Source organism: Brachyhypopomus gauderio, chromosome 7 (genome assembly GCF_052324685.1).
Source record: "Brachyhypopomus gauderio isolate BG-103 chromosome 7, BGAUD_0.2, whole genome shotgun sequence".
Taxonomy (NCBI): Eukaryota; Metazoa; Chordata; class Actinopteri; order Gymnotiformes; family Hypopomidae; genus Brachyhypopomus; species Brachyhypopomus gauderio.
In genome coordinates this window covers 23686051-23710401 of record NC_135217.1, presented here as the reverse complement: position 1 = coordinate 23710401, position 24351 = coordinate 23686051, and the positions used below count along the sequence as shown (strand labels likewise).

The 24351-nt window shown below is 40.8% G+C and overlaps 2 protein-coding genes across 2 annotated transcripts; one reads left to right on the top strand and one right to left on the bottom strand.

The window, feature by feature from the left end:
* Positions 1 to 15302: 15302 nt before the first annotated feature.
* On the bottom strand, positions 15303 to 21569 carry LOC143519380 (trypsin-2-like). Its single transcript, XM_077012756.1, has 7 exons — positions 21488 to 21569; positions 17124 to 17272; positions 16766 to 16916; positions 16428 to 16678; positions 16173 to 16309; positions 15941 to 16042; positions 15303 to 15439 (listed from the first exon to the last, which is right to left on the bottom strand). Exons 2-7 carry the CDS (start codon positions 17161 to 17163, stop codon positions 15392 to 15394), a joined length of 729 nt encoding a protein of 242 aa, XP_076868871.1. The 5' UTR covers positions 17164 to 17272; positions 21488 to 21569; the 3' UTR covers positions 15303 to 15391.
* mrpl17 (mitochondrial ribosomal protein L17) lies at positions 20836 to 22432 on the top strand. The gene is made up of 3 exons (XM_077012760.1): positions 20836 to 21239; positions 21862 to 21930; positions 22014 to 22432. Exons 1-3 carry the CDS (start codon positions 21066 to 21068, stop codon positions 22272 to 22274), a joined length of 504 nt encoding a protein of 167 aa, XP_076868875.1. The 5' UTR covers positions 20836 to 21065; the 3' UTR covers positions 22275 to 22432.
* Positions 22433 to 24351: the final 1919 nt, after the last annotated feature.

Below are 24351 nucleotides of genomic sequence, written 5' to 3'. Positions count from 1 at the left end.
GTTTAACATAACATGCTAAACAAGCTGGACATTTAAAAAGTTGTTTGTGCCAGTCATTAAAACATAATGCTAACAATGATTTAGAAATCCAATGTCCTCTCAATGATTAGGAGATGAATGTTCTCTCTTGTAGCAACAATAGAATAATTCTTAGGTTATTTATCTTTTTTTTAATCATGTCTTTATTTTCAACTTTGCACCAGGTTGTCTGAGGTGTTTTTATCTCATGAATGTTCTGATGATCTTCTTCTCTTTTAAATTTTGTAACACTTCAGACTTAGGAGGAGGACACGTGTGAAATACCGGGCAGGGCTCTTCCAGAGCTGGGCTGGGATTCAACATGATCGCCATGCCTACATGGAAGGCACATGATTTACAGGGCATGACACTACACTATACAAAACAGTAGGGCATGAAGGGGAACTAACATTAAATGGTAAATAATTGGTAAATAATATTGGTAAATAATAAGGATGACTTAACAACAGAACTCAGAACACTGAATATTAACAGTATAGAGAACTAGGTACCAAACCAAACAGAGCAAACCAAGAAAACATAACAGTATAGCTGAACAGAAACCATAAACCACAATACTCATAAATCTACATCAAAGACAGGGACTTCAGGGAAAATACCAACTACAACAGGTAGGGATTAACAAGGTGGAGTATAAACCATGGGGAAGCAAGGGGCTCCAACAACATAACCACAATGGGACAATTAGACTATAAGCTATAAGCTAAACACATATGACCAAACATAGATATAAGGGAATATATTATTAGGGAAATAAGATAATAAGATATATTAGGGAAATTATGAGAACCATGGCAATGAAAAACAAAGGCGGAGCAAAGTACAAGAAAACTAAACAGACAAGAAGAGCTGGGGCAGACCTAACAAATTTCAGAACTTAAAAAATATTTACTATGTTTATTAATTTTTCTTCATAATTTTCCCATTCTTTATTTTCACCTATCTGCTTTATTTTTTATTGAATTTTCTCATTTGTAAAGTTCTAGTTAAGTACATGCCTTGACTTATTTCTATTACCATATGGAAACACTCACTTTGGGTGAAGTACTGGAACCTCTTAACTGCTGTTGTCATTCCTGCTTCTACTTAAGGACAAAAGAAAAGTATGTATTCATGACTTATAATCAGCAGAATTTGCCATAACTTATCATGGTGGGATACAGAGGAAAAAACAGGAACTTTTTTATTGGAAAATGTGTTTTTCTTAACTAACAGGTTATTACATTAATTTCACAACAAATTCACTAATATACTACAAATATGTTTTCTGGCAGAAATACAAGGGAAACGTTCTCATTGGCCTGTGATGTCCACGGTTATGACCTTGTGTCAATGTGTAATCAGCACAACAGCTGTGTGAGTCTCACCCTGTACCTCTGTTTCTGGGTCATTCCAGGATTTTGGTATATTTCAGGGGTGGTCACTTCTGAAAATGTGATCTTCAATTTGATCATTTTAAATCATATATTTATTATCTACAGGTTATAAACTATCAAAAAGTTTGATTCGTCAAGCTCAGATATGGAAGCAGTTTTTTCATTATTAGATGTAAATTGGTATGCAGTAACAGGGTTGCGACTAACAGGGTTGCAAATTTAGGCTAAGTTGTGGTCTACCCCAGGAACAGATGTTCACTGTAAAATTTAGCTATGTATACAAGATCAAGGACAAATATGGTTATATAAGTATATAAATTAAATTTTGACTCTACTCAATATTAGTCTTACAATATGAGGAACAGTGTTGCATTCACTGAGTGACACACACAACTTGGACAAACATATTTGGAAAAAATCTTGAAAATTGTTAGAGCACTTACCATCTTGTCCCACCCAATGTGTGGGACAAGAGAAAATGGCAATTTTTTTGAGGTGGTTCAAAGGTATTCGGTCTTTTGAATAATATCTAAGGCGCTTATTTTTCCACCAAATTTTACAGTTTGTCTTATAACAAGTACATTGTTTAAAAAAAATAGTCATTTAGATATTTTGGATATGTACATTTGAAATTTAAGTGGTGGGACAGGAAATGTACCAAAATCCTGGAATGACCCTTCTAATAACATGACGTTTCATGAGCTGTACAAACAAGTACTTTGTAAATGTAGATGTGACAGTATAGATAGGAGATAGTCAATGGAATTAGTATGAAATCTTAAAGAAATTCCAAGAAAAAGAGAGAATGTTGAAAATGAATACTTTCCCCTAGGGGTGTATTCAACTAAGGATTTTCATAGTCGAATCTGATTCGTCAGCTTTTCCCTTTAGTCGACTAATAGTCGACTAATGGTTTATCGTTTATTTTTTTATTTAGAGCACCTTAAACGGGATCCCGTTCTCATTCAGGACTTTTTTCCTCTTCAAAGTAAAAACCTAAAACACTCAGATAAATGAATAAACACGGTTGGTTGGCTTTATTCAGCTTTTATTTATTTACTTTTTTTTTAATGAAACGTTAGAGAACATAACTGTAACCGTCAGTGCGCATTGCGCATATCGAACTGTCAGACAGGCACTGAGCAAAATGTCAAAAATATTTTAAATAAAATATGCCTGCCTGAAAATATAAAAAATTGGCACACAACAGCAAAAAAATACAAGGAAAGGTTCAAGTAACGGGATTTAAAAGCAAACAACAACAAAAAATGTTTATAGGCATACTTGCCGAGATGCACCGCGACGAGACGAGACGACACGACTGAAACGACAAACGTTTTTTTTACGCGTTTTAAATGGTATGCCATGTTGGTTGTTGTCGTGCGAAATGAAAGACGTTGATGACATAACTTGCACTTTACTTTGTTTGATTATGTTTTTCAAAATACTTTTGAAGTTTTTTAGTAGCCATTATAATCTCGGCAGGTGCTGCGCGTATTCTGTAGCGTGTTCAGCTCCGCTCGTTTGGATTGTGCAACAGCAGGGTGTGGTTTATTAATGTGTAGTAAGGAAGATGCCTATTGGTAATGCGCAAACATCATTTAAAAATATTTATTAACAGAAATTAGGATGACTTTATTTGACAAAAGGCTATATATAACGAAAACAAAGACATTTCATGTAACAACTAATGCTTAGCTGCATCCTTGGGCACCCCCATGCAGTTAGAATGGTAGCTACATTCGACTATGACGTTCATAGTCGACTAGGGGGTATAGTCGACTATAGTCGAATCAGCGACTATTGCAGGTCACCCCTACTTTCCCCAGTAGTGATAGGACCATTTGGGGATTTAATCACCAGGCCTGACCAACAGAGTAATGACAACATCAATCTCATGTAATTATATTCTGTCTTTTATTTTGTTTGCTATTTTGTTTAACTATGACTTTGTTGGTCATTGCTTGTAATGTTGGCTTTCATTTTTTTCTCTTTAGCCCACTTTTATCTTCAGTGTCATTTTCAATTGGTTCATTAAACTTTTCAGAAGGAGACTCACATTTGTCTTATCGGGTTATCGGGGCCTCACCCTGGAGCCAGGCCTGAAGGAGGGGTTCCTTGGCGAGCGCCTGGTGGCCAGATTTCTACTCATGGGGCCCAGCCAGGCACAGCCCGAAGGAGATACATGGGTTCACTCTCCCATGGCCCACCAACTGTGGGAGAGGTAGTAGTAGGGTTGGGCGGTGGCCGAAGGCGGAGGCCTTGCCATACCTACCCTCGGTTGCTGAAGCTGGCTCTTGGGACATGGAACTTAACCTCTCTGGTTGGGAAGGAGCCTGAACTGGTGTTCTGGTTGGGAAGGAGCCTGAACTGGTGGTCTTCTTGGAGTCTTTTGAGGGGATACTGGAAGGGGATCCCATTGTTCTGCTGGGGGACTTCAATGCTCACGTGGCCAGCGCCAGTAAGACCTGGAAGAGCATGATTGGGAGGAATGGCCTCTCTGATCTGAACCTGAGTGGTGTTTTGTTATTGGCCTTGTAGCGAATACACTGGTTATTAAATAATTATGAATGGGGCACCATCCTAATTGCTCAGGAACCAATATTGTGATAATAGAAATAGGTGGAATATTGTTTAATCAGTCTCATTACCAAAGGGTTAAACAACAACAGAGAATAAAAAGCAACTATCGACGGTCATTGGATTTTAAATGGCTAACATAAGACGCCTCTAACTAGCGTAGGACCCAGGGAGGGACACGAGGTTTTAGAAAGAAATTAGAAGAGGAGAGAAAAAGGATTCAGGCAGAGGCTAATGGTAACAACAGTTACTAAACTGGACTCTGGGAGGGATAGACGTAATTGGGAGACAACAGATTGAACTGTCAACCTCAAAGCAGCACGTGAACTCTGAGTGTCTTACTGTGATGCAGGCCGGGCACGTCCGTGTGATTCCGGTAAGTCAAACTGGTTGATTTGCAGAGGTTTATTCAAAGCTAAACTAAAATCAATTCTAAACTAATTCTGTTGGTCAAACAGAATTAACTTTAACTTGACTTGAAAGACTAAACGAAATGAAAGTAAGTTTGATGACGATACATAAACTAGGTTAAATACTTTTCTCGAGAAAATAAAGAAGATTAAAATAAAATAAAGAAGAATCTTCTTAGTGATTGGACTCAGTTTGAGCTTGAATATGCTTACATTTGATTAATAGCACACAAACTAATACATACATTTACATTTACATTTACAGCATTTAGCAGACGCTCTTATCCAGAGCGACTTACAAAAGTGCTAAGTGTTTAGTCAGAATATGCATCTCTATCTAGTATAAACAGGTTTAAGTCCAAACTACTCAAGCTCAAGCACTGCCATAAACAGTTGCCAGTGCTGATACCTAGAAAGAAGACAACAAAATATAAGATTAGACACAGAGCAATACCTAGCAAGACTGAATAATACATAGATACAGGAGTAGAAAACTACATACTTTCTGAGGTGTATGCAAACATACTTCTTCTTCTTCTTTTGGCAATTCCCATTTAGGGGTCACCACAGCAGATCAAACTCCTCCATCTGGCCCTGTCCTGAGTGTCCTCCACTGACACACCAGCCACTCTCATATCCTCTACCACTGCATCCATAAACCTCCTCTTAGGTTTACCTCTCCTCCTCTTGCCTGGAAGTTCCATCCTCAAGACCCTCCTACCAATATACCTATCCTCCCTCCTCTGTACATGTCCAAACCATCTCAATCTCGCTTCTCTAACTTTATCTCCAAAACATGCTACATGTGCTTGTTACGTGCATGGAGTGCACGTTGTGTTTTCTTCTGTCTACACCCTTAGGTGCACTCGTTGCTGCTGTTGATCGCCCTCTGGCCGTGGACAATCAACATTGGCAAGCCCCTCCAATCTGGTTACAGTCCCACCAATCCGGTTACAGAAAGGCTCCCTCGGCTGACCAATGGGACACTGTGGAAGGCGGGCGTTCTGGAATAAACGATGGCTGCAAGGACGGAGAGAGAGAGAGAGACACCTGATTGCTTTTTGATGCTGATGTTGTGTGGCTGATGTTGTGTGGCTGATGTTGTGTGGCTGATGTTGTGTGGCTGAGTGGTGTGTTGTGCAGAGTGTTGTGCAGAAAGCCAACATTGTTCTAGTTGTACGTTTCATGTGGTGTGTGAAGGGGGTTACCAGATTTCCTGTATACCCCAGAGTGTACACTGTGCTCACTGTTCATGTGGGAGGCTATGGTGGGGTAGGTCAGTGTTTTTTCTTTTGTTTGTAGCCTTGTTTTGTTGTATAGATGTTAGGAAGGAGGTGGGCATCACGTTTGTATGTTTGTTAGGTTAGGGGTTTTGTTAGGTAGGGAAGAGTTGTCTTATATTTCTTTCCTTGCTTTGATGCCGCCTGTGACCCACCGTAGCCAGACCTGTGTATGTGGTATGTGCTTGGTAATTGGGCATTGCCATCTTTAGCCCGTTTTGAGATATTACTACTTATGTCTAGACTTCTGTCTATGTACATCTGGTTTGTGTGTTGGCTCTCTGGACTAGTAAAACATCCAGTTGCTCTCAGCTTGACTCTGTGCCGTGTATTTATCATATTCCACCCTACACCCAGTGACAACCCTGTGCACCCATAGAGAGGGGGACGTAACAGTGCTGATCCTCTAATAAACTAATTTCTGATCTTATCCTTCCTTGTCACTCCAGATGAGAAATCATTTCAGACACCTCCATCTCCCTCACCTGTCTCTTTGTCAGTGCCACTGTCTCCAGTCCATACAACATAGCAGGTCTCACTACTATCCTATAGATCTTTCCTTTCATTCTAGCCGACAACCTTCTATCACAGATCACCCCAGACACTTTATGCCAGGGGTGGCCAACCCGCGACTCGCGAGTCTTTGCCTGGTTTCGTGCGGCTCCCTAGCCGGTCCGCGGGCTCACCTGCACTAACGGGGCGACACACTGCTACATTTTCGTGGTGCGCGGTTTGTTTACAAGCCTAGCGAGCCGCTAATACTTTTAAAATCGCCGTAGTGGAAAACACGCATTTGACTGCCTTCACAGCTAATAATTTAACACCCCCCCCCCCGCTCAACAACTTACACTCGCCACTCGTTTAATTAGTCCAGGTGATGCGGGAGCGGGACCACATATACATGTAGAAAAATCCCGCAAATTAATAGTCTAGAAAATTATAATAATAACAACGCAATGATTTCCATGCATAAGGAACAGGATGAAAACAACTAATCATTAAGTAAGTAAGCAATAAACTAATTCAAAATATTGGCTAAGCAACTGATCACGTGAACATGAAGTGTGCGTCATTTTTTCATTTTGATACCGAAATGGCAGAGATTGTAGATGGTCAACCAGTTTCAGCTGTGGGAAATTCAGTTAAAACAGGCGAATACACCACAATTAAGCCAACTACAGGAAAGTCTGATGTATAGAAGTCATATTCCATTGTAATTAATGGAGATGGAAATCGTCTACCATTTGCTTGTTGTGATAAATATCAGAAAGTGTTGGTGTACATCACCTGACGGCATGTGTTTGGACTGTGGTAAGAAATGGGACAGCGTGATCCATCAATATATTGCTGTTTTAATAAATACATAAGAAAATTTCAAGTACTAAATCTAATTAATTCAATTCATATTAGGATTGCGGGCGTGGGCGACAGAAACGTGTATGTGGCGGGCGGGTGCGGGATTAAAACAAGCGGGAGCGGGATTTGAAAAGCCGTCCCGCGCAGACCTCTATCCTGCACTACCCTCACATACTTTTCTGCTACTCCTGACTTCCTCATACAATACCACAGATCCTGTCTCGGTACTCTAAGTCAACAAACACACAATGTAACTCCTTCTGTCCTTCCCTATATTTCTCCATTAACACTCTCAAAGCAAACATAGCTTCTGTGGTGCACTTAACTGGCATGAAACCATACTGCTGCTCACAGATCTCTACCTCTCCTCTAAGCCTAGCTTCCACTACTCTTTCCCAGATTTTCAGGCTGTGACTGATCAACTTTATTCCCCTGTAATTACTACAGCTCTGAACGTCACCCTTATTCTTGAAAATCGGCACCATTATGCTTCGTCTCCACGCCTCAGGCATCTTCTGACCTTCCAAGATTCTGTTAAATAACCCAATCAAAAACTCCACTGCTGTCTCTCCCAAACATTTCCATGCCTCCACTGGAATATCATCCAGTCCAACTGCCTTACCACACTTCATTCTCCGAATTGCAGCACTTACTTCCTCCTTGCTCACCTGAGGCACTTCCTGATTCACAACCTCTACCTCTTCTAATCTTCTATCCCTTTCATTCTCTTGATTAATCAGTTCTGCAAAATACTCCTTCCACTTTCCCAAGACACTCTCCTCACCAGACAATACATTTCCACCTTTATCCTTTATCATCCTAACCTGCTGCACATCCTGCCCATCACGGTTTCTCTGTCTGGCCAATCTGTATAGATCCTTTTCCCCTTCCTTAGTGTCCAACTTCTCATACAGCTTGCTATATGCCTTCTCTGTAGCTTCTGCCATTGCTCTCTTTGCCTTATGACACATCTCCTTATACCTCTGTTATACCTTATACCTACTTTCTTCATCTCGCTAAAAATCCCAATTCTTTTTAGCCAACCGTTTTCCTCTCAAACTTTCCTGAACTTCCTCATTCCACCACCACGACTCCATGTCTATCTTCCTCTGTCCTGAGGTCACACCAAGTACCTTCCTAGCCACATCCCTCACTGCATTTGAAGTCTCATCCCAGGTATCCAGAACACCACCACCATTACCCAGTACCTGCCTCACCTCATCCCTGAATTTTACACCACAGTCCTCATCCTTTAACTTTCACCACCTGATCTTAGGTTCCGCTCTCACTCTCTTCCTCTTCTTCACCTCCAAAACCATCCTACATATCACCATCCTATGCTGTTTAGCTACACTCTCCCCTGGTAACACCTTACAATCACTGACCTCTTTCAGGTTTTGTCTCCTACAGAGGATAGTCTACCTGTGTGCATCTTCCCCCACTCTTACATGTTACCCTGTTCTCTTCCTTTTTCTTAAAATAAGTGTTAACTACAGCCATCTTTATCCTTTTAGCAAAATCTACCACCATTTTACCTTCTGTATTCCTGTAACGGATAGGCTGAGCAGGTGGGACACAATTGCAGATTTGAGGAGTTTTAATGAAATAACGACAGAAAACATAAAAAAGGGTGTTGCATGTTGCGTATTGACAGTCACGCTGTCTACATTCTGAACAGGGCTGCCTCACTTTAGCCTATATTCAACATTAATTTTCGTCAGGTAAATGTTCCTTCCCCTGTTTTTGAGGGGTGTTTCTTTATACTACCACAAATTGTTTCGGAGAACACTGCAAAGAATGTGACGCGGCAAGTATAAACGCCTCCACCGTTCGCGCAGGTTCGCGGAAGGTGTGCGGAGTTGCGCGCTACGGTCACTCGCGAAAATATAATTCATAATAAATAATCCAGCCTTGACGCAGCTCAGGGATTACGTCACACTCAGCATAATCTTTTTAATTTAATGGTCCAATTAAGGTAATTTAAAAACCAGGACAGTTCCTCACTTAAAAAAAAACCCCGGGCCAGGATGTGAAATACGGACATGTCCCGGGAAATATGGACGTTTAGTCACCCTACTTTAAGAGAGCTGGACTTTTTGCCATACCCTGCCATGGCACGTTTAACGGCTTCGGCTCTTTCGCCGGGGTCTTTATACGTCTTGTCGTGTTTTGTCTGGAAATGTATCCCTGTATCCCTTGGGGTGAGAGTTGTCTCCAGATATCTTTTTTTGAATAAAACTGAGCAGAATCAGGATCTCAGGATGATCTCTTCAAAACACTTGTTTATGTCACGCTACAGCCCCTGACCCCTCCCCTTTGGGCGTGTGTTTATGTCGTCTACGTCTAGTCACCTTAGCATTACAGTTTGAGAGTCGGCAAAACATTTTAAATATAGCTGTCACTAGAAGTGTGGATATTTGTTTCTTTGTGTTTCTGTAAGATTATTTCTAGATGCAGAATATCAGTTATGTAGTAAAATATATTCTGATAAAATCAATTAATACTGAGTACATGTATCATAAGTTGTATCATAATATCATAAGTTGTGTCCTTAAGGGCTGGAAAATTGAATACCTCTCTGGGGGTGATAGTGAAGAAATACTTGGGTGTCTCCACTACAGAATTCTGTGCTTTTCACAGTCTGTCCATAACAAACACCATGTTCAAGCACAGAGGTGTCCATAAGTGCATGTGGCACCAGGACACCTTAGGTTGCAGCTCGATGATTGTTTTTGTAATTGTAAGATAAGTTAAGATATGATAAGATAATCCTTTATTAATCTCGCATCGGAGAAATATTATAGCAGCAGAGAGGAAGGGACAGAGAAAGGAAGTATAAAAACAATTTAAGATAAAAAATTTAAAACAAAAATCTATATGTACAAAGGTTTACAAAATGTATGATATTGAAAAATATAGAAAAATGTAATAATCTGATGCATGGTGAGATATTGCACATAGACGTATTGTATATTGCACATTTGCCATATTGATTGCACATTGTTCTGCATGTGGTAGCAATGTTAAACATTAACTACAAGTAATTGGGAGCAGCGTGTGATGGCATGTGGAAAGAAGGACCTGCGGTATCTCTCCTTTACGCACCGAGTGTGCAGCAGCCGGGCACTGAAGGAGCTGCTTAGTGCAGTCAGAGAGTGGTGCATGGGGTGGGACAGGCCCTTCAGCATGTATTTTAGCTTAGTCCTCATTCTCCTGTCTCTCACCACTTCTACCGGGTCCATTGTGTCGTCGGCCTTGTGACAGTGTGTCTTGGAAACTCAGGTGAAGAGAGGAGCTGAGCTGTCAACCAATCACCATTTAGCGATGAGTTGGATCAGATGGCGGGCAAGGATGCTGGACAGACCTGGCAGACCCAAATTTACCAAATGTATTGTGAGGGTTTGCTGGGAACCTCTGACAGAGGAACCTGTTAGAAAAGGTCTTTAACTCCTACATCCGCCAGAGCTATGACCGCATCCCGAAGGAAGCCGGACACATTAAGTCCGCATGGGCCTTGTTCCGCGCCTCCATTGTCAATGCGGTGGACTGGAGCTGTGGCTGCAAGGCTGTCGTGGTGGCAATCCCTGAACCCGATGGTGGACACTTCGGGTAACGGAGGCTGTCATGCTGAAGAAAGAGTCCTGGTTGACTCATGGGACTCCGGAGGCAGTCCGAGTGACTTTCCATTGGCTCCAAGAAGTTTCTGGAAAACCGTCAGGCAACTCAGGAGGGGAAAGCGGTTCCCGACCAACACTGTATACAGTGGGGCTGGGGATCTGCTGACCTTGACTGGGGATGTCATTAGGCGGTGGAATACTTCCATTATCTTCTCAGTCCCACCATCACGTCTTCCATTGAGGAAGCAGAGCTGGGGAACTCGGACAGGGGTTTTCCCATCACTTGGGCTGAGGTGACCAGGGTAGTTGGGCTGAGGTGACCAGGGTAGTTGGCGGCAAGGCTCCGGGGGTGGATGAGATCTGCCCTCAGTTCCTTAAGGCTTTGGATGTTGTGGGAATGTCCTGGCTGACTGGCTCTTTGCAACATTGTGTGTACATCGGGGGCAGTGCCTCTGGACTGGAAAACCGGAGTGGTGGTTCCCCTTTTTAAGAAAGGGGACTGGAGGGTGTGCTCCAACTATCGGGGGATCACACTCCTCAGCCTCCCCGGTAAGGTCTCTGCAGGGGTATTGGAGAAGAGTGTCCGGTCGATAGTCGAATCTCAGTTACAAGAGGAACAATGTGGGTTCCATCCTGGTTGTGGAACACTGGACCAGCTTTTCACTGTTGTGAGGGTCCTAGAGGGTCCATGTGTTCTGTGGATTTGGAGAAGGCATTCGAGCGTGTCTCTCTGGGATTCCTGTGGGGGGTGCTCCGGGAGTATAGGGTATGGGGCCCGCTGCTACGGGCTATCCAGTCCCAGTACAAACAGAGCAGGAGTTTGATTCGCATGGACGGCAGTAAGTCAGATTAGTTCCCGGTGGAAGTTGGACTCCGCCAGGACTGCACTTTGTCACCGATTCTGTTCATGACTTTTATAGCATAGCCAAGTAGTGGAGGGGGTTCGGTTTGGTGGCCTCAGGATTCCGCGTCTCCTTTTTGTGGTCCTGTTGGCATCATCGGGCCAGGACCTACAGCTCTCGCTTGATCAGTTTGCAGTGACCGAAAGAGTGAGATCGCGAATATAAGCGTCCGAAATGAGTTCTCTCAGCAGGGTGTTCAGGCTCACCCTTAGAGATAAGGTATGGAGCGCAGTTGAGGTGGTTCGGGCATTTGGTCCGGATGCCACCTGGGCGCCTCCCTACGGAGGTGCTCCACAGTGGCATGCACAGACATTTTGAGGGGTGTAACGTCTGTAACTCGCAAAAACCGGAGGACGAACATATTTGTGAAGAGAGCTTACTTTTATTTGGTACACAAGGGGTTAAAATCTCTGTAATAATGGAGAGAGACGAAAAACCCACACGAACACTTGACGAACCCTTCCGGGATCGATGAGGCATAATTAACCCGACACACAACAGTAAATAAAAATCCTAAGCTATTATACATATGCAAAAGATATAATCAAGATATACATGGACAAACTCACAACTAAAATTATTCAGATTAACACAGGATCAAAACTATATTCAACAAAGACACAAGGAAACGAATGACTAAATCAGTTTGACCAATCCAACTAATCGAATCAAAGACAACACAAATACCAAAATAACACCCACAAGATGAATACTTAAACATATAAGAATCACGTAGAATGCCAAAGAACACAGGAATTACAGACAACTAAACTTTAAGCAAGAAACGACAAAAACAAGAACCAACAAAGAACATCTCTAATTAAACAAAGCACCGTAAATCAAAACAACTCCAGAAAACGTAAGCACTTCTAACCGGGTACATGAAAAAAAAAAACATTAATCTCCTCAAAGAAACACGAACATTAAAGACACATGGCAAAACCTAAATAATACTACTGGAAGAGAGCATTACCAGGAACAGGTTAATCTAGCAGAGTTTTACCAGCAACTCTTGCGTGAGCGCAGACGCACATACATGGCCAAGATGCAATGACAGACAAACTATGGAGAAAAGCAAGAGGACTAAATAGAAGAAGAACAAGGAATTAAATGCAACACAGGTGAAAGCAATAACAAAACAAATTAAACAAAAGGCGTGGAAAACCAAGAAACAAACACACTGCCAGGGGTACAGCTCATCTGAGGCAGTGAGGGAGCTGTGACATGTTCCATTGGAGAGAGAGAAGCTTGCGCTTTGTGATGCACAGGTGTGAGCACACAAGAGGATCCCAGATCTGAACCCAGTTAAGTAGATGGGGCTCCATCAACGGAGAGGGCGATAGCCTGTCGAGTGAAAGGGTTCCAGCCAAAAAAAAGCAGGGTACCATGTCTGTCAAGCCAACTGGGTGTTGCTTCAGCATCACAGCACACAAATTGGCCAAGAGGAGATAAATGCATCTTAAAATCTGTTTCAAAATAAACAGTGGAAAGCAAGCCCCAGTGTCTGACTGCTTCAATGACCAAATAGGGTAATTGTAGGGCAGTCATGGCCTGGTGGTAGGAAACTGGTCTTGTGACCGGAGGGTCGTGGGTTCGATTCCAAGACCTGAGGCCATGACTGAGGTGCCCTTGAGCAAGGCACCTAACCCCAACTGCTCCCCGGGGGCCGGGCTAGGGCTGCCCACCGCTCTGGGCATGTGTGATCTACAGCCCCCTAGTAATCACTAGTGTGTGTGTGTTCTAACTGCACAGATGGGTAAAAAACAGAGGGACAAATTATAATTACGGTGAAAAATCACAATTGACAAAATATGGCACATTTACAATAGTGGTCATTACACATGCAGCTACAGATGTTGCATTTATACATAAACGGACATAACACACATGCAGCTACAGATGCTCTATTTATACATAAACGAATATAACACACATGCTTGTCCTAGGTGATGAATAGCTAAGAGTTACTTATTTCATGTCATGACCAAAGTTATATTTTAACATATCTAGCCCTGGTTCAGTTTATCCTTATGACCTTTGTTTCTTTATTCTGTATCAGAATTTTGTTGTATGGTTGTGTTTTAAAGATTAAACTGCAATTACAATAATTTTGTAAGTTAAAGATCTGTTGCTGATTACAACTTAAAGTGGTCATGCGGTCTTAAAGATTTTTTGGAAGGTCTTTAAAAAGTATTTAAAAGGTATTAAATTTTATTTCAGTATTTAAGCATATACGTGTATTTAATATTTGTAAACAGCTGACTCCAGTGGAATTAGGGGCTAGGACAATCAATCAATCAATCAAATTTTATTTATATAGCGCTTTTTACAACAGTTGTTGTCACAAAGCAGCTTTACAAGTGCCGAGTCCTAGCCCCCAGTGAGCAAGCCAAAGGCGACAGTGGCAAGGAAAAACTCCCTAGTTTTTTGCATGAGGAAGAAACCTTGAGAGGAACCAAGACTCAGGGGGGGAGCCCATCCTCCTCTGGCCGTCACCGGTCACCATGACAACAACAACAATATAGACAGAATGTAGACAGAATGTAAAAGATGCAATAATGTCCATTTAGACAGAATATAAAAGATGTAATAATGTCCATCATGGTGTAGGCATCCGGTTAGGCAGGAGTTGGCCGGCCCAGGATGGATCGCTTGTCTCTCCTCATCTCATTATTCCTCAAGCAGGCGGGCAGCCATGTGGAGAAATGAAACAGGGAAAAATTAGCTCTGTATGAGGACATATACAGGACAGGTAAAATTATAAACATTTCTGGAGTGTGGCAGCAACTCCGGCACTAAGTTAAATTATTACAGCCTAGCTAAAAAAGGCAGAACCAGAAGGTAACATAGGCTTGGGGGCATTCTGAGACAATGGCATCCGTCCACTGCACTGTCAACAAACTTGAGTGACCACGAGCAGTGACAGGATGACAGCACCAGTGCCCCAGTCTACCATAAAACCCTTCGTCTATGAACCTCTGGATCTGTACCTTTATCTAAGGGGGATATTAATTATCAAACGCTAGACTAAATAAGTGGGTTTTCAACCTAGATTTAAAGATTGTGACTGTGTCAGAGTCCCGGACACATTTAGGAAGATTATTCCAAAGCTGGGGGGCCTTATAAGAAAAGGCTCTTCCCCCTGCTGTTACCTTGTTAATTTGTGGAACTAATAACAGACCAGCACCCTGTGATCTTAGTTGACGTGGGGGTTCATAGTAGGAAATAAGTTCCTGGAGGTATTCAGGAGCAAGCCCGTGTAGTGCTTTATATGCTAATAATAGAATTTTAAAATCAATACGAAATTTAACTGGGAGCCAATGCAGGGCTGATAGGACTGGTCTAATATGCTGAAATTTTCTAGTTCTGGTCAGAACTCTAGCTGCGGCCAGTGTGCAGTAATCGCATACTTCAAAATGGCACCCGATTCAATAGGCCTTCCTGGTACTTTTCGCTTACTGTTTAATGCCTACTGTGTATTTGAACACACTACACCTTATCTCGTGCAGCTTTGGCCTACTGAATAGGAGGGAAGTATGGCATTTCGGATGGAGCTACAGAGTGTAGACGACGACAAGGGTGTGAATGACAGAGGGGCGGAACTATCAATTACAATTATTTAGTGTCTACTTTGGTGTCCTGCCAGACAATGTTAGAATTTGCACACACTTTTGGATATGTCTATGAAAATTAAACCAATGTTTCATGAAACAAACACACAAAAACTAGAGGATGTTTATTCATTACAATAGAATTTATTTATTTTCATCATTTCCATTGTTGTACAGCATTACACAACATGGTGTTTTGCTGTGATGTTCTGGGGTGGATTTAATAAGTTTTCATTGTATCCGCAATCCACTTGGTGAAAATACAGACCTGTTGAAAAATGAGTTTAAAAGATACATTTAGCATTTACGAAGGAAAATACTTCCAGTCTTCAAGTAGTGCATTAGCGTGAGTTATTCTTAATAGCTTTTTTACATACAATGAAATAAAAAAATTACATACAACATATTCACAAGTAACACTGTTACATATTATATGCAACATGTTCACAAATACCACTGTGACCTTTTATATAATTAGAAAAGACTATTGAGTAAATGCAACTTTAAAGTGAACTGGCAGATGGTGGTTTCCTGTATTTTGTTGTAATGAGGAAAGTCATTTTAAAGTGAGTTAGTATTAAAGCTGTATGAATACAAAAAAGTCACTAACGTTTTGTGTAAATATGAAAGACTGTATTGAGTACATATTATCTGAGTTCTGGTATTAAACTGTATAGTCTCAGACTATATATTAATGAGGAGAATCTTTTACCATATGTGCTGTTCAGCATGTTTAATCATACTGTAATCACACAATATTCTATTTTACCTTGGTATAGACACCAGGTTGGTCCTTCTGAGCACAGCCATAGCCCCAGGAGACAATACCCTGCAACATATTGTTACACACCACAGGACCACCAGAGTCACCCTGAAAGAGGGATGATAGTAGAGAGAGAGAGAGACACTGTTATACAGTGTAGAAAGCCCTATAAACCAAGGCAGGTTCTGGTTGGTTGTCAATAGAGAGGCCACTGTGCTGCTGCAGGGTCCCAGGATACCTGACAGGAGTCCTTTCCTCCCTCCAAGTAGCCAGCACAGAACATGGAGTTAGTGATCATGCCTGGGTAGGCGTTTTCACAGTTCATGTGAGAGATAATGGGGACCTCCAGACACTGCAGCTTGTTTTGGTCTGCAGCTATAATCAGATGAAAGTAGATAAACATCAGAAAAAAATGCAATCAGATTGACTACAAGAAGATTTTTGTTCTACCAGTAAATGTTCCAGAGTGAAGCATCCTGAGGCCTTAACTTACTGGAGCTCATGGTGTTCCCCCAGCCGGAGACGATGCACTTGGTGCCAGCAGGGGGACAGGATGTGGGCAGAGCAACCGGTTTCACAAACTCATTCAGGGAGGCAGCCTTGCTCAGCTTGATCAGCATAATGTCATTGTCGATGGTCCAGGAGTCATACTTGGGGTTTTTAATGACCAAGGAAGAGGAGATGAACTGCTCTGAGCCGTCAGTTGTCTGGATGTTGTGCTCACCCAGACGCACCTCAATGCGACTGGAGGGGGACAAGACTAGCGTTAGATTCCTACCCTTATAATGTTCCATGTTGACTACCCTATGAGTCATGAGTGATATCACTTACGATTTGTAGCAGTGGGCAGCAGACACAACCCAATGTTCGTTGATCAGAGAGCCACCACAGAAGTGATAGCCCACGTTCAGAGAGACTTGCCAGGGCTGGGAGTTGCGGGTGCACTCATAGCCACCAACAATCTTGTCATCATCCAGAGCAACTGCACACAGTCACAATTAGTAAGAACAAATTCACTATAGTTGTATTTCAGGGTGGATTCAATGCACTTGTGTATCAAAATTGATTAAATATATCTCTGAATCTATTCTGATACACAAGTGCTCTCTATGAAATCAGATCAAAGAGGTTTGATATGTTTGATTGCTGAAGCATTCAGTGCTATTGCATCTGTGAAGTTCATACTTACAAGCAGCTCCTACAAGCAAAAGCAAAGCCAGAGACCTCATGATTCCTGTGTGATCACTTTGGATGAGAATGCCACTTCACTCATATTTATGCAGACCAGCAATCCCAGAATCACCAATCAACATTCAGCACCTAAAAATAAACTGAATTCTGATGACACAGGTGTTTTTTTCCAAATAATTAGTGGAATGCCATAAATGTATTTACTTCATGTATTCAATTTATTACATTCTTATTTTTGTACATGTATGAGTAATGTACATATACTCCACTACTTTCAATTTTCAAAGTATAAACTTGAACTTGCATTTAAAATAAAGTGTAAATATAAATGTTGTATCACACAAAACTTGTTGAAATTGAGATCTATGAAATGTCACTCAAATGGTCAGAGAGAATGAGGTGCAAAATAGGTGTATGTGAAGTGAGTGCTGAATATACAGTTTTACACAATTCTCAGGCACAATACTGTGATTTAAGATTTGTCGCCCACTATCATAATCCAAAACTCCAAAGCTATCATAACTTTCCCAGTAATTAATATATAACATTTAGCAATAATTCAGTAATCAAGTAAAAAACAAAAAGCCACCCGATATTTTTCTCACCCAAAAGATTTTCGAGTTGAACTTGTTATAACAATATCTTTTTAGATTGTTTTTTTTGTGGTTAAAACCCTATTGGAAGCCCTGTTAAAACAAAATTTTCCAGTTAATGAATTATTTAATGCATGTTTTTTTAATATTTTAATGTCACTTCAGAATTATTGTTTCACTTAAAGGGGTAAACGTGTTACAGTGTGTGACAGTGTTAGTTGTATGCATCTGTTGTTTTAAATCCTGTAATCTTCATGACCTTGGGTAGGTTTTCCACATGGAGACCTATCAGTCTCTCGGCACCTGGTCATGTTCTCATCCTCTGCCTCAATCTGCCTCAGTCTGCTTTATATTTCCACGAAAGAAATGAAAATGAAATAACAGGGTGCTCTCAAATAACACAATTTAATCAAATTCCAATCCATTCTGAAGCCTGAGACAATTTTAATATTACAGTGTGTAGAACTGCATCACTAATGAGTTCAAAGAAAACTGATGTTCTCTGAGTTAATTAATGTCACATAATCGATGGTAATTTCTTTTCAGCACAAAAAAGACCCAAAACAGGAGAGCACCACCTGATTCCTCATAGAAGACACAAATAAATTTTGGGTTCATTGTACTACCATAATTCTGCTATATTTACAGTGAGGAAAATAAGTATTTTAACACCATCTGACTTTGCAAGTTTGCAATTACAGAGGTCATATGTTTCCTGTAGTTTTTCACTAGGTTTGCACACACTGCAGCAGGGATTTTGGCCTATTCCTCCACACAGATCTTCTCCAGATAAGCCAGGTTTCTGGGCTGTCGCTGAGAAACACAGAGTTTGAGTATGAGCTGAGTTTAAAGGGTGGCTGGCTAGGCCACTCCAGAACCTTGATATTCTTGTTATGGTGCCTCTCCTTGGTTATCCGGGCTGTGTGCTTTGGGTCATTGTCATGTTGAAAGACCCAGCCATGACCCATCATCAGTGCTCTAACTAAGGGAAGGAGGTTGTTCCTCAAAATCTCGCAATACATGGCTTCAGTCATCCTCTCCTTAATACAGTGCAGTTGTCCTGTCCCATGTGCAGAAAAACACCCACCAAGCAAGATGCTTCCCCCATGTTTCACAGTAGGGATGGTGTTTTTGAGAATGGTACTCATCATTCTTTATCCTCCAAACACGGTGAGTGGAATTAAGACCTAAAAGTTCTATTTTGGTCTCATCTGACCACAGAACTTTTTCCCATAACTCTTCTGGATCATCCAAATGGTCATGGGCAAACTTAAGACGGGCCTGGACGTGTGCTGATTTAAGCAGGGGAAACTTCCGTGCCATGCATGACTTTAAACGATGACGCCTTAGTGTATTACCCACAGTAACCTTGGAAACAGTGGTGCCAGTATACTTCAGGTCATTGACCAGCTCCATCTGTGTAGTTCTGGACTGATTCCTCACCTTTCATTGCTACGCCTCGAAGAGAGATCTTGCATGGAGCCCCAATCCAAGGGAGATTGACAGTCATGTTTAGCTTCTTCCATTTTCTAATAATTGCTCCACCAGTTGGAGCAGTTTTTCACCAAGCTACTTGGCAATTGCCCCATAGGCCTTTCCAGCCTTGTTGATCCTTGTCTACAATTTTGTCTCTGGTGTCTTTGGACAGCTCTTTGGTCTTAGCCATGTTAGTGGACATCAGTGGTGTAGTCCTAAAAAAATAAGTGAGGGGTCGACTTGGGTGTGGCGGGATGGCGAGTGTAAGTTGTTGAGCCTGGGGGGGGGGGGGGGGGGGTATTAAGTATTATATCGCAATCGATCGATCACCAGTGGTTGGCGAATTACTAACGCGTCAAGTATAAACCTAGCTTTAGACGTAACAGTCTCAGCAAGAGCAACACCTGTTAAAATAAGTGGGGGGACAGCGTCAAAAATATATTAACAAAATAAAATATTTTAAACACCTGTTAAAATAAGTCCCCCCCCCCACCCCCTTGCAGGTAGACTTTTTAGAGCAGGTGGACTTTTTAGAGACAGATTAACAAGTCTTTGAGGGCCAGAATGTTTTCTGATTGGCAGGTGTTCAAATTGCAACAGTAAAACACAGATAAATAAAAAAAAAACATACATGATTTTTGGATTTTTTAAATTAGATTATGTCTCTCACAGTGGATATGCACCTAAGATGAAAATTTCAGACCCCTCCATGATTTCTAAGTAGGAGTCCTTTTTTCCCGTATTTATTTATGCTTTTTGCTTAATTATATGCTAAAACACTGTCTGATGGTAATTTGACACAAAGTCAGTGGCTGCATCAATTGTGCAGAGCTGAACCACACAATTTGTCCACTATACACCACAGTAATAGATAGCAGTCTCAGATAGTATGTGTTGTATTTGGCTTTTCTCATTTATTTAATCCATTTCAAGTTGTGATTGATGTTGTGATTGGAGCCATTGTTTGACAATGCTTGAGCACCAGATAATTATCTGTGAATGTGGATGAAAGCCTTCCCCTCACATATAGTTCCTTCACATCGTGTACGTCTATGTCCAGTAGCACACTTACCATCAAACTGTTCTGGTTCATCAACATTCAGATCAGCCCTTGTTAATTTGGCTAACATCTGAATTGCACGACTCTTTCTCTCATGATTGAATCGTAATTGATTTGTAGCAATAGAAGTCTTGCCCATGGTTTCTTGTTGTTGGTAGTGTTTTTGTTTTTTGTTTTTTGGGAGTGTAACATTTTGTCTACTTCCAGGTCTCATGATTGAATGTCAATTCAACCAGATTGATTGAACCAGGTCGGCTGTCTTGATCACAATTACTAATCAATGTAATAAATATATTATTCCAAGGTAATCAGTTTTATAATAATTCCTTAATCAAAAATGTGCTAATTTGTTGTGTATGTTAACATTTGTGGGAATTTGAATGTGCATAAATATGCTATATCTATAGTTTGATAGAATTTGACACAGGTAACTTCCAGGAATATGTTTTAAAATGTTGTATAATATTTTGTAGTACTGTATATTTTGCCTATAGCTTTGAGTAATGCCGGCGTATTGAAAGAACAATGTGAAGTATATTAAATACTTTTATTTTGAAATATGCTGTGACCGGACGTTTCTATTGTTAGTGGTTTGTTTCACTTCTTGATAATACGGACAAGATCTATGTCCTATAAAGCGGCATATGCACAGGTTAACTAGATTATATAGCAAAAATAAACCATACATTAGTATTGATATCTCACTGTAAGAGAGCGAACTGTTATTTATATTTGCATATCTACAAAATAAGTATCTTGAGATAGCAGGTGGGAATTTGGGCTAGAGTGTCCTTCACGATTCATCTGCGAAATGCACCTCACTCTTAGAGCACTCATCTCTCATGGACGAGTGGCCCGTAAAATGGGTCTTGGTCCTGAGTCCAGAATAAATATGCTTCGGAACATTCTCACGGGTTTGGTTCGGCACGAAAGGATTGAGACTACTCGAGCCCGAGCCGACGAGGTTCGATTTTATGCTGAAAAGGTAAGACCGAGCTAGCTAGCTACATTAATGTAGCAAGATAACGCTAGCTAACAAATTCTGCTTGGTAATGCCATGTTCAACATAATATAATCTTCCAGCAAATCCTCAAAAATGCAGTTGCTCATAAATATAATGTGTGTGTATATATATATATATATATATATATATATATATATATATATATATATATATACTCAGATTTTGTGCCAAAACAATGTTTGCTTTATAGCTAAATTACGTTTTCTTACCAGTAACACAATGTGATCCCGGCGTGAGCCAGAAGAGAGCAGTAAAATCCTTCGAAATCTACAGAACGAAAACTTGAAACGTGATCTTGACAATACCAAAAATCATGCTATGATGATTTTAACATGCTATGACTTCTGTTGCCTGTGTATCAACATCATCCGCATCTATTTCACTTACATCTTGCAGTGTACAGTTTTAATTTTGAATTGTCATGTCATAAGTATAACATCACCTCGGCAGCTCAGTCCAGGAGTCTTAAAACACTTATAGTTGTTGCAATCATTCTCTCACAAATGTTTTGACTAATTTCGACATTTGCAAAAAAAATGCATATGCAAAAATGCAACACGTGTGTGTGTGTTTGTGTTTTTAGTTGATTGACTACGCCAAAAAAGGAGCCACTGACGAGAAGGCGATGAAAATGGCTGATTTTTGGCTTACGGTATGTGCTGAAAACCGATAAGTACATTACTGCATACAGCATAATGTTTTTTGAAGAAACCAACATGCATCTGTCTATTTCAGGAGAAAGATTTGATTCCAAAGCTTTTCGAAGTTCTTGCTCCAAGGTTTGCTAACCATTCTTGTGGCTACACGCACATGGCACGTATTCCCAACCGAGAGAACCTGGACCGTGCTGTCATGGCTGTACTGGAGTACAAAGGCAACCCTTTCCCTCCCCTGTTTCCCGTCAGACGTGAGAATGAACTGAATCTGCTTAACCAGCTCCTAAGGGGCTACAAAGAAGAGAAAACACAACTTGCTACTAAAATTATGGACTCGTAGAAGATTCATTCACCACATACCACATTGCTTTTTATGTAATAAATTTAGTAAACCTGTCTTTGAATTATGTCCGATGTTTCCTGAGCACTGGAACCATGCCTACTGGTTTAAGAGAATACATATTTCTGACTGTCGGAGACAATAAAATGTAACACGCAGGTTGTTGTGAAGGTCAGACTTGTTAAAGGTCTGATGACTGTGTCACTTGGGCTTCAGTAAGGACAGTAATTGATTTATTCGATCTCCTATATAATATTGGAATTTGTGGCAATCAAGTTCTTTCAATTCTTTTCAACTTCACATTTACCTCTAGGAACTTTGTATTTTGAGCACACCATGCTGCACATAAAAACAGCTGTACTGCTGTAAAAAGCCAAAATTTGAGGGACGTGTGGGTTTTTTCCCATTTATTTCAAATGCATAGCAAGTCAAACAAAATGCCTGAATGCAATGCCTGTCTTCCATTTTTCAAACTCTATCTTAAATAATAGGGATCATATGGTGGACAGACAGGGGTAATGTTCAGTTAGCAGGGTATGAAACAGCCTGTCGTCATACCCTCACCACACGTTGCATTACTCCAGTACTGAGTCTCCACACCCAGGTTTTGGATACAGCTGTAGTGCTGAAGGAGAGTGACCTGCTTAAGTGAAAGGGCACATTATATTGAGCACCCATATTTTGAAAACGGGACGTTATAGAGTTCAGAAAATACAGAACAAAGAACAAATCTGTGGGCAAACATTGATCAAGTCATGCCCATGGTAAAACCATTAGAACAGATGAGCCGTGTTATTGAACCAATCTAATTTAATTTGGCAAAGAGTATGAACAGCATACTAAAGTCATCTAACACTATATACATTTATTTTTTAAACAGTACAACAGATGTGCTCTTTATTATGCCTTTCTGTTGTGCTCATCAAAAGTCCAAATCTCTCTCTCTCTGCATCTGCTTTCAAAGTTTGTCACATCTGTCAGAACATAAACCTTGCATTTAAGAGTTGGGTGATTCTGGCCACTCACAGAATTGTTAGGCCAACAGAGCACTTATTTATGGGATATTTAAGTTACAGAATACCGCACATGCTCCACCATCTTTGATCAGTAGTGTCACAACATTTTAGGAAGACCAGAATTCATCCAGGAACTAAATTTAAATTAAACTAAATGTATTCCATTTATCCAAGATAATCGGCATGGATATTGTAACACTAACAATACTAATGATAACTTTAAAGATATTAGGACCTTATCAGATTTGAAGCATCTAGGGAATGTATATTTGTATACATCACACCCGTGCTCTGTAGAAGACGTGTGAAACACATCCTACACCATAGGACATAAGCATTTATGACTGTGAGTCCAATACGTAGCACTCAGGTAACTGGTCCAGCTCAGGTGGTCCTTTAGGAGTCTTCTGAAATTATCATAAAATATGAGTATACATGCTCAGAGTCTTCCAGAATTTAACAAGTGGCTTGATATTGGGCTCTGTGCCTACTAAACTAAAACATGTGGATATAAATTTTACTACCTACACACCATGTACCAGTCTGCCTCAGTATATGCTAATAATGTCTACTGAACATTGGTATCGGAGGAAACAGTTTAAGAATAAAACATGGAGATAAACAGGAGCACTGTGCATCCTGGACTGTTAGAACAGTCACCTCTTGGTCACATAATGAAGCCATGTTCACTACAGTCTACTCGCTTAAGTGAAATTCTGCTAAAGGTTCACCTCAGAATGGAAACAAATGTGAAAATCCTGCATGTACATACAAATGAAAACTGTTCAACATAACTGAAAACAAACAAGCACAAAAAAGTGCAGTGGGGTCGCAAAGTGAACAGAGCACCCAGATTCCTACCGCAGTGACCAGACAGTACTGAGACTCTTATCGCAGTGACCAGACAATATGGAGACTGCTACTGCAGTGATCAGACAATGATCCAACTCCAGTGATTAGGTAATACTGAGACTCCCAGCTGCAGTGATAAGACAATACTGAGACTCCCAGCTGCAGTGATAAGACAATACTGAGACTCCCAGCTGCAGTGATTAGACAAT

Coding starts and splice junctions, on each gene's coding strand:
- mrpl17 (XM_077012760.1), top strand. CDS start 21,066: ATGCACCTCACTCTTAGAGCACTCATCTCTCATGGACGAGTGGCCCGT. Junction 21,240..21,861: donor TTCGATTTTATGCTGAAAAG/GTAAGACCGAGC, acceptor TTGTGTTTTTAG/TTGATTGACTACGCCAAAAA. Junction 21,931..22,013: donor TGGCTGATTTTTGGCTTACG/GTATGTGCTGAA, acceptor TGTCTATTTCAG/GAGAAAGATTTGATTCCAAA.
- LOC143519380 (XM_077012756.1), bottom strand. CDS start 17,163: ATGAGGTCTCTGGCTTTGCTTTTGCTTGTAGGAGCTGCTT. Junction 16,917..17,123: donor TTTGCTTGTAGGAGCTGCTT/GTAAGTATGAAC, acceptor GACTGTGTGCAG/TTGCTCTGGATGATGACAAG. Junction 16,043..16,172: donor GAGGAAAGGACTCCTGTCAG/GTATCCTGGGAC, acceptor TCCCTCTTTCAG/GGTGACTCTGGTGGTCCTGT.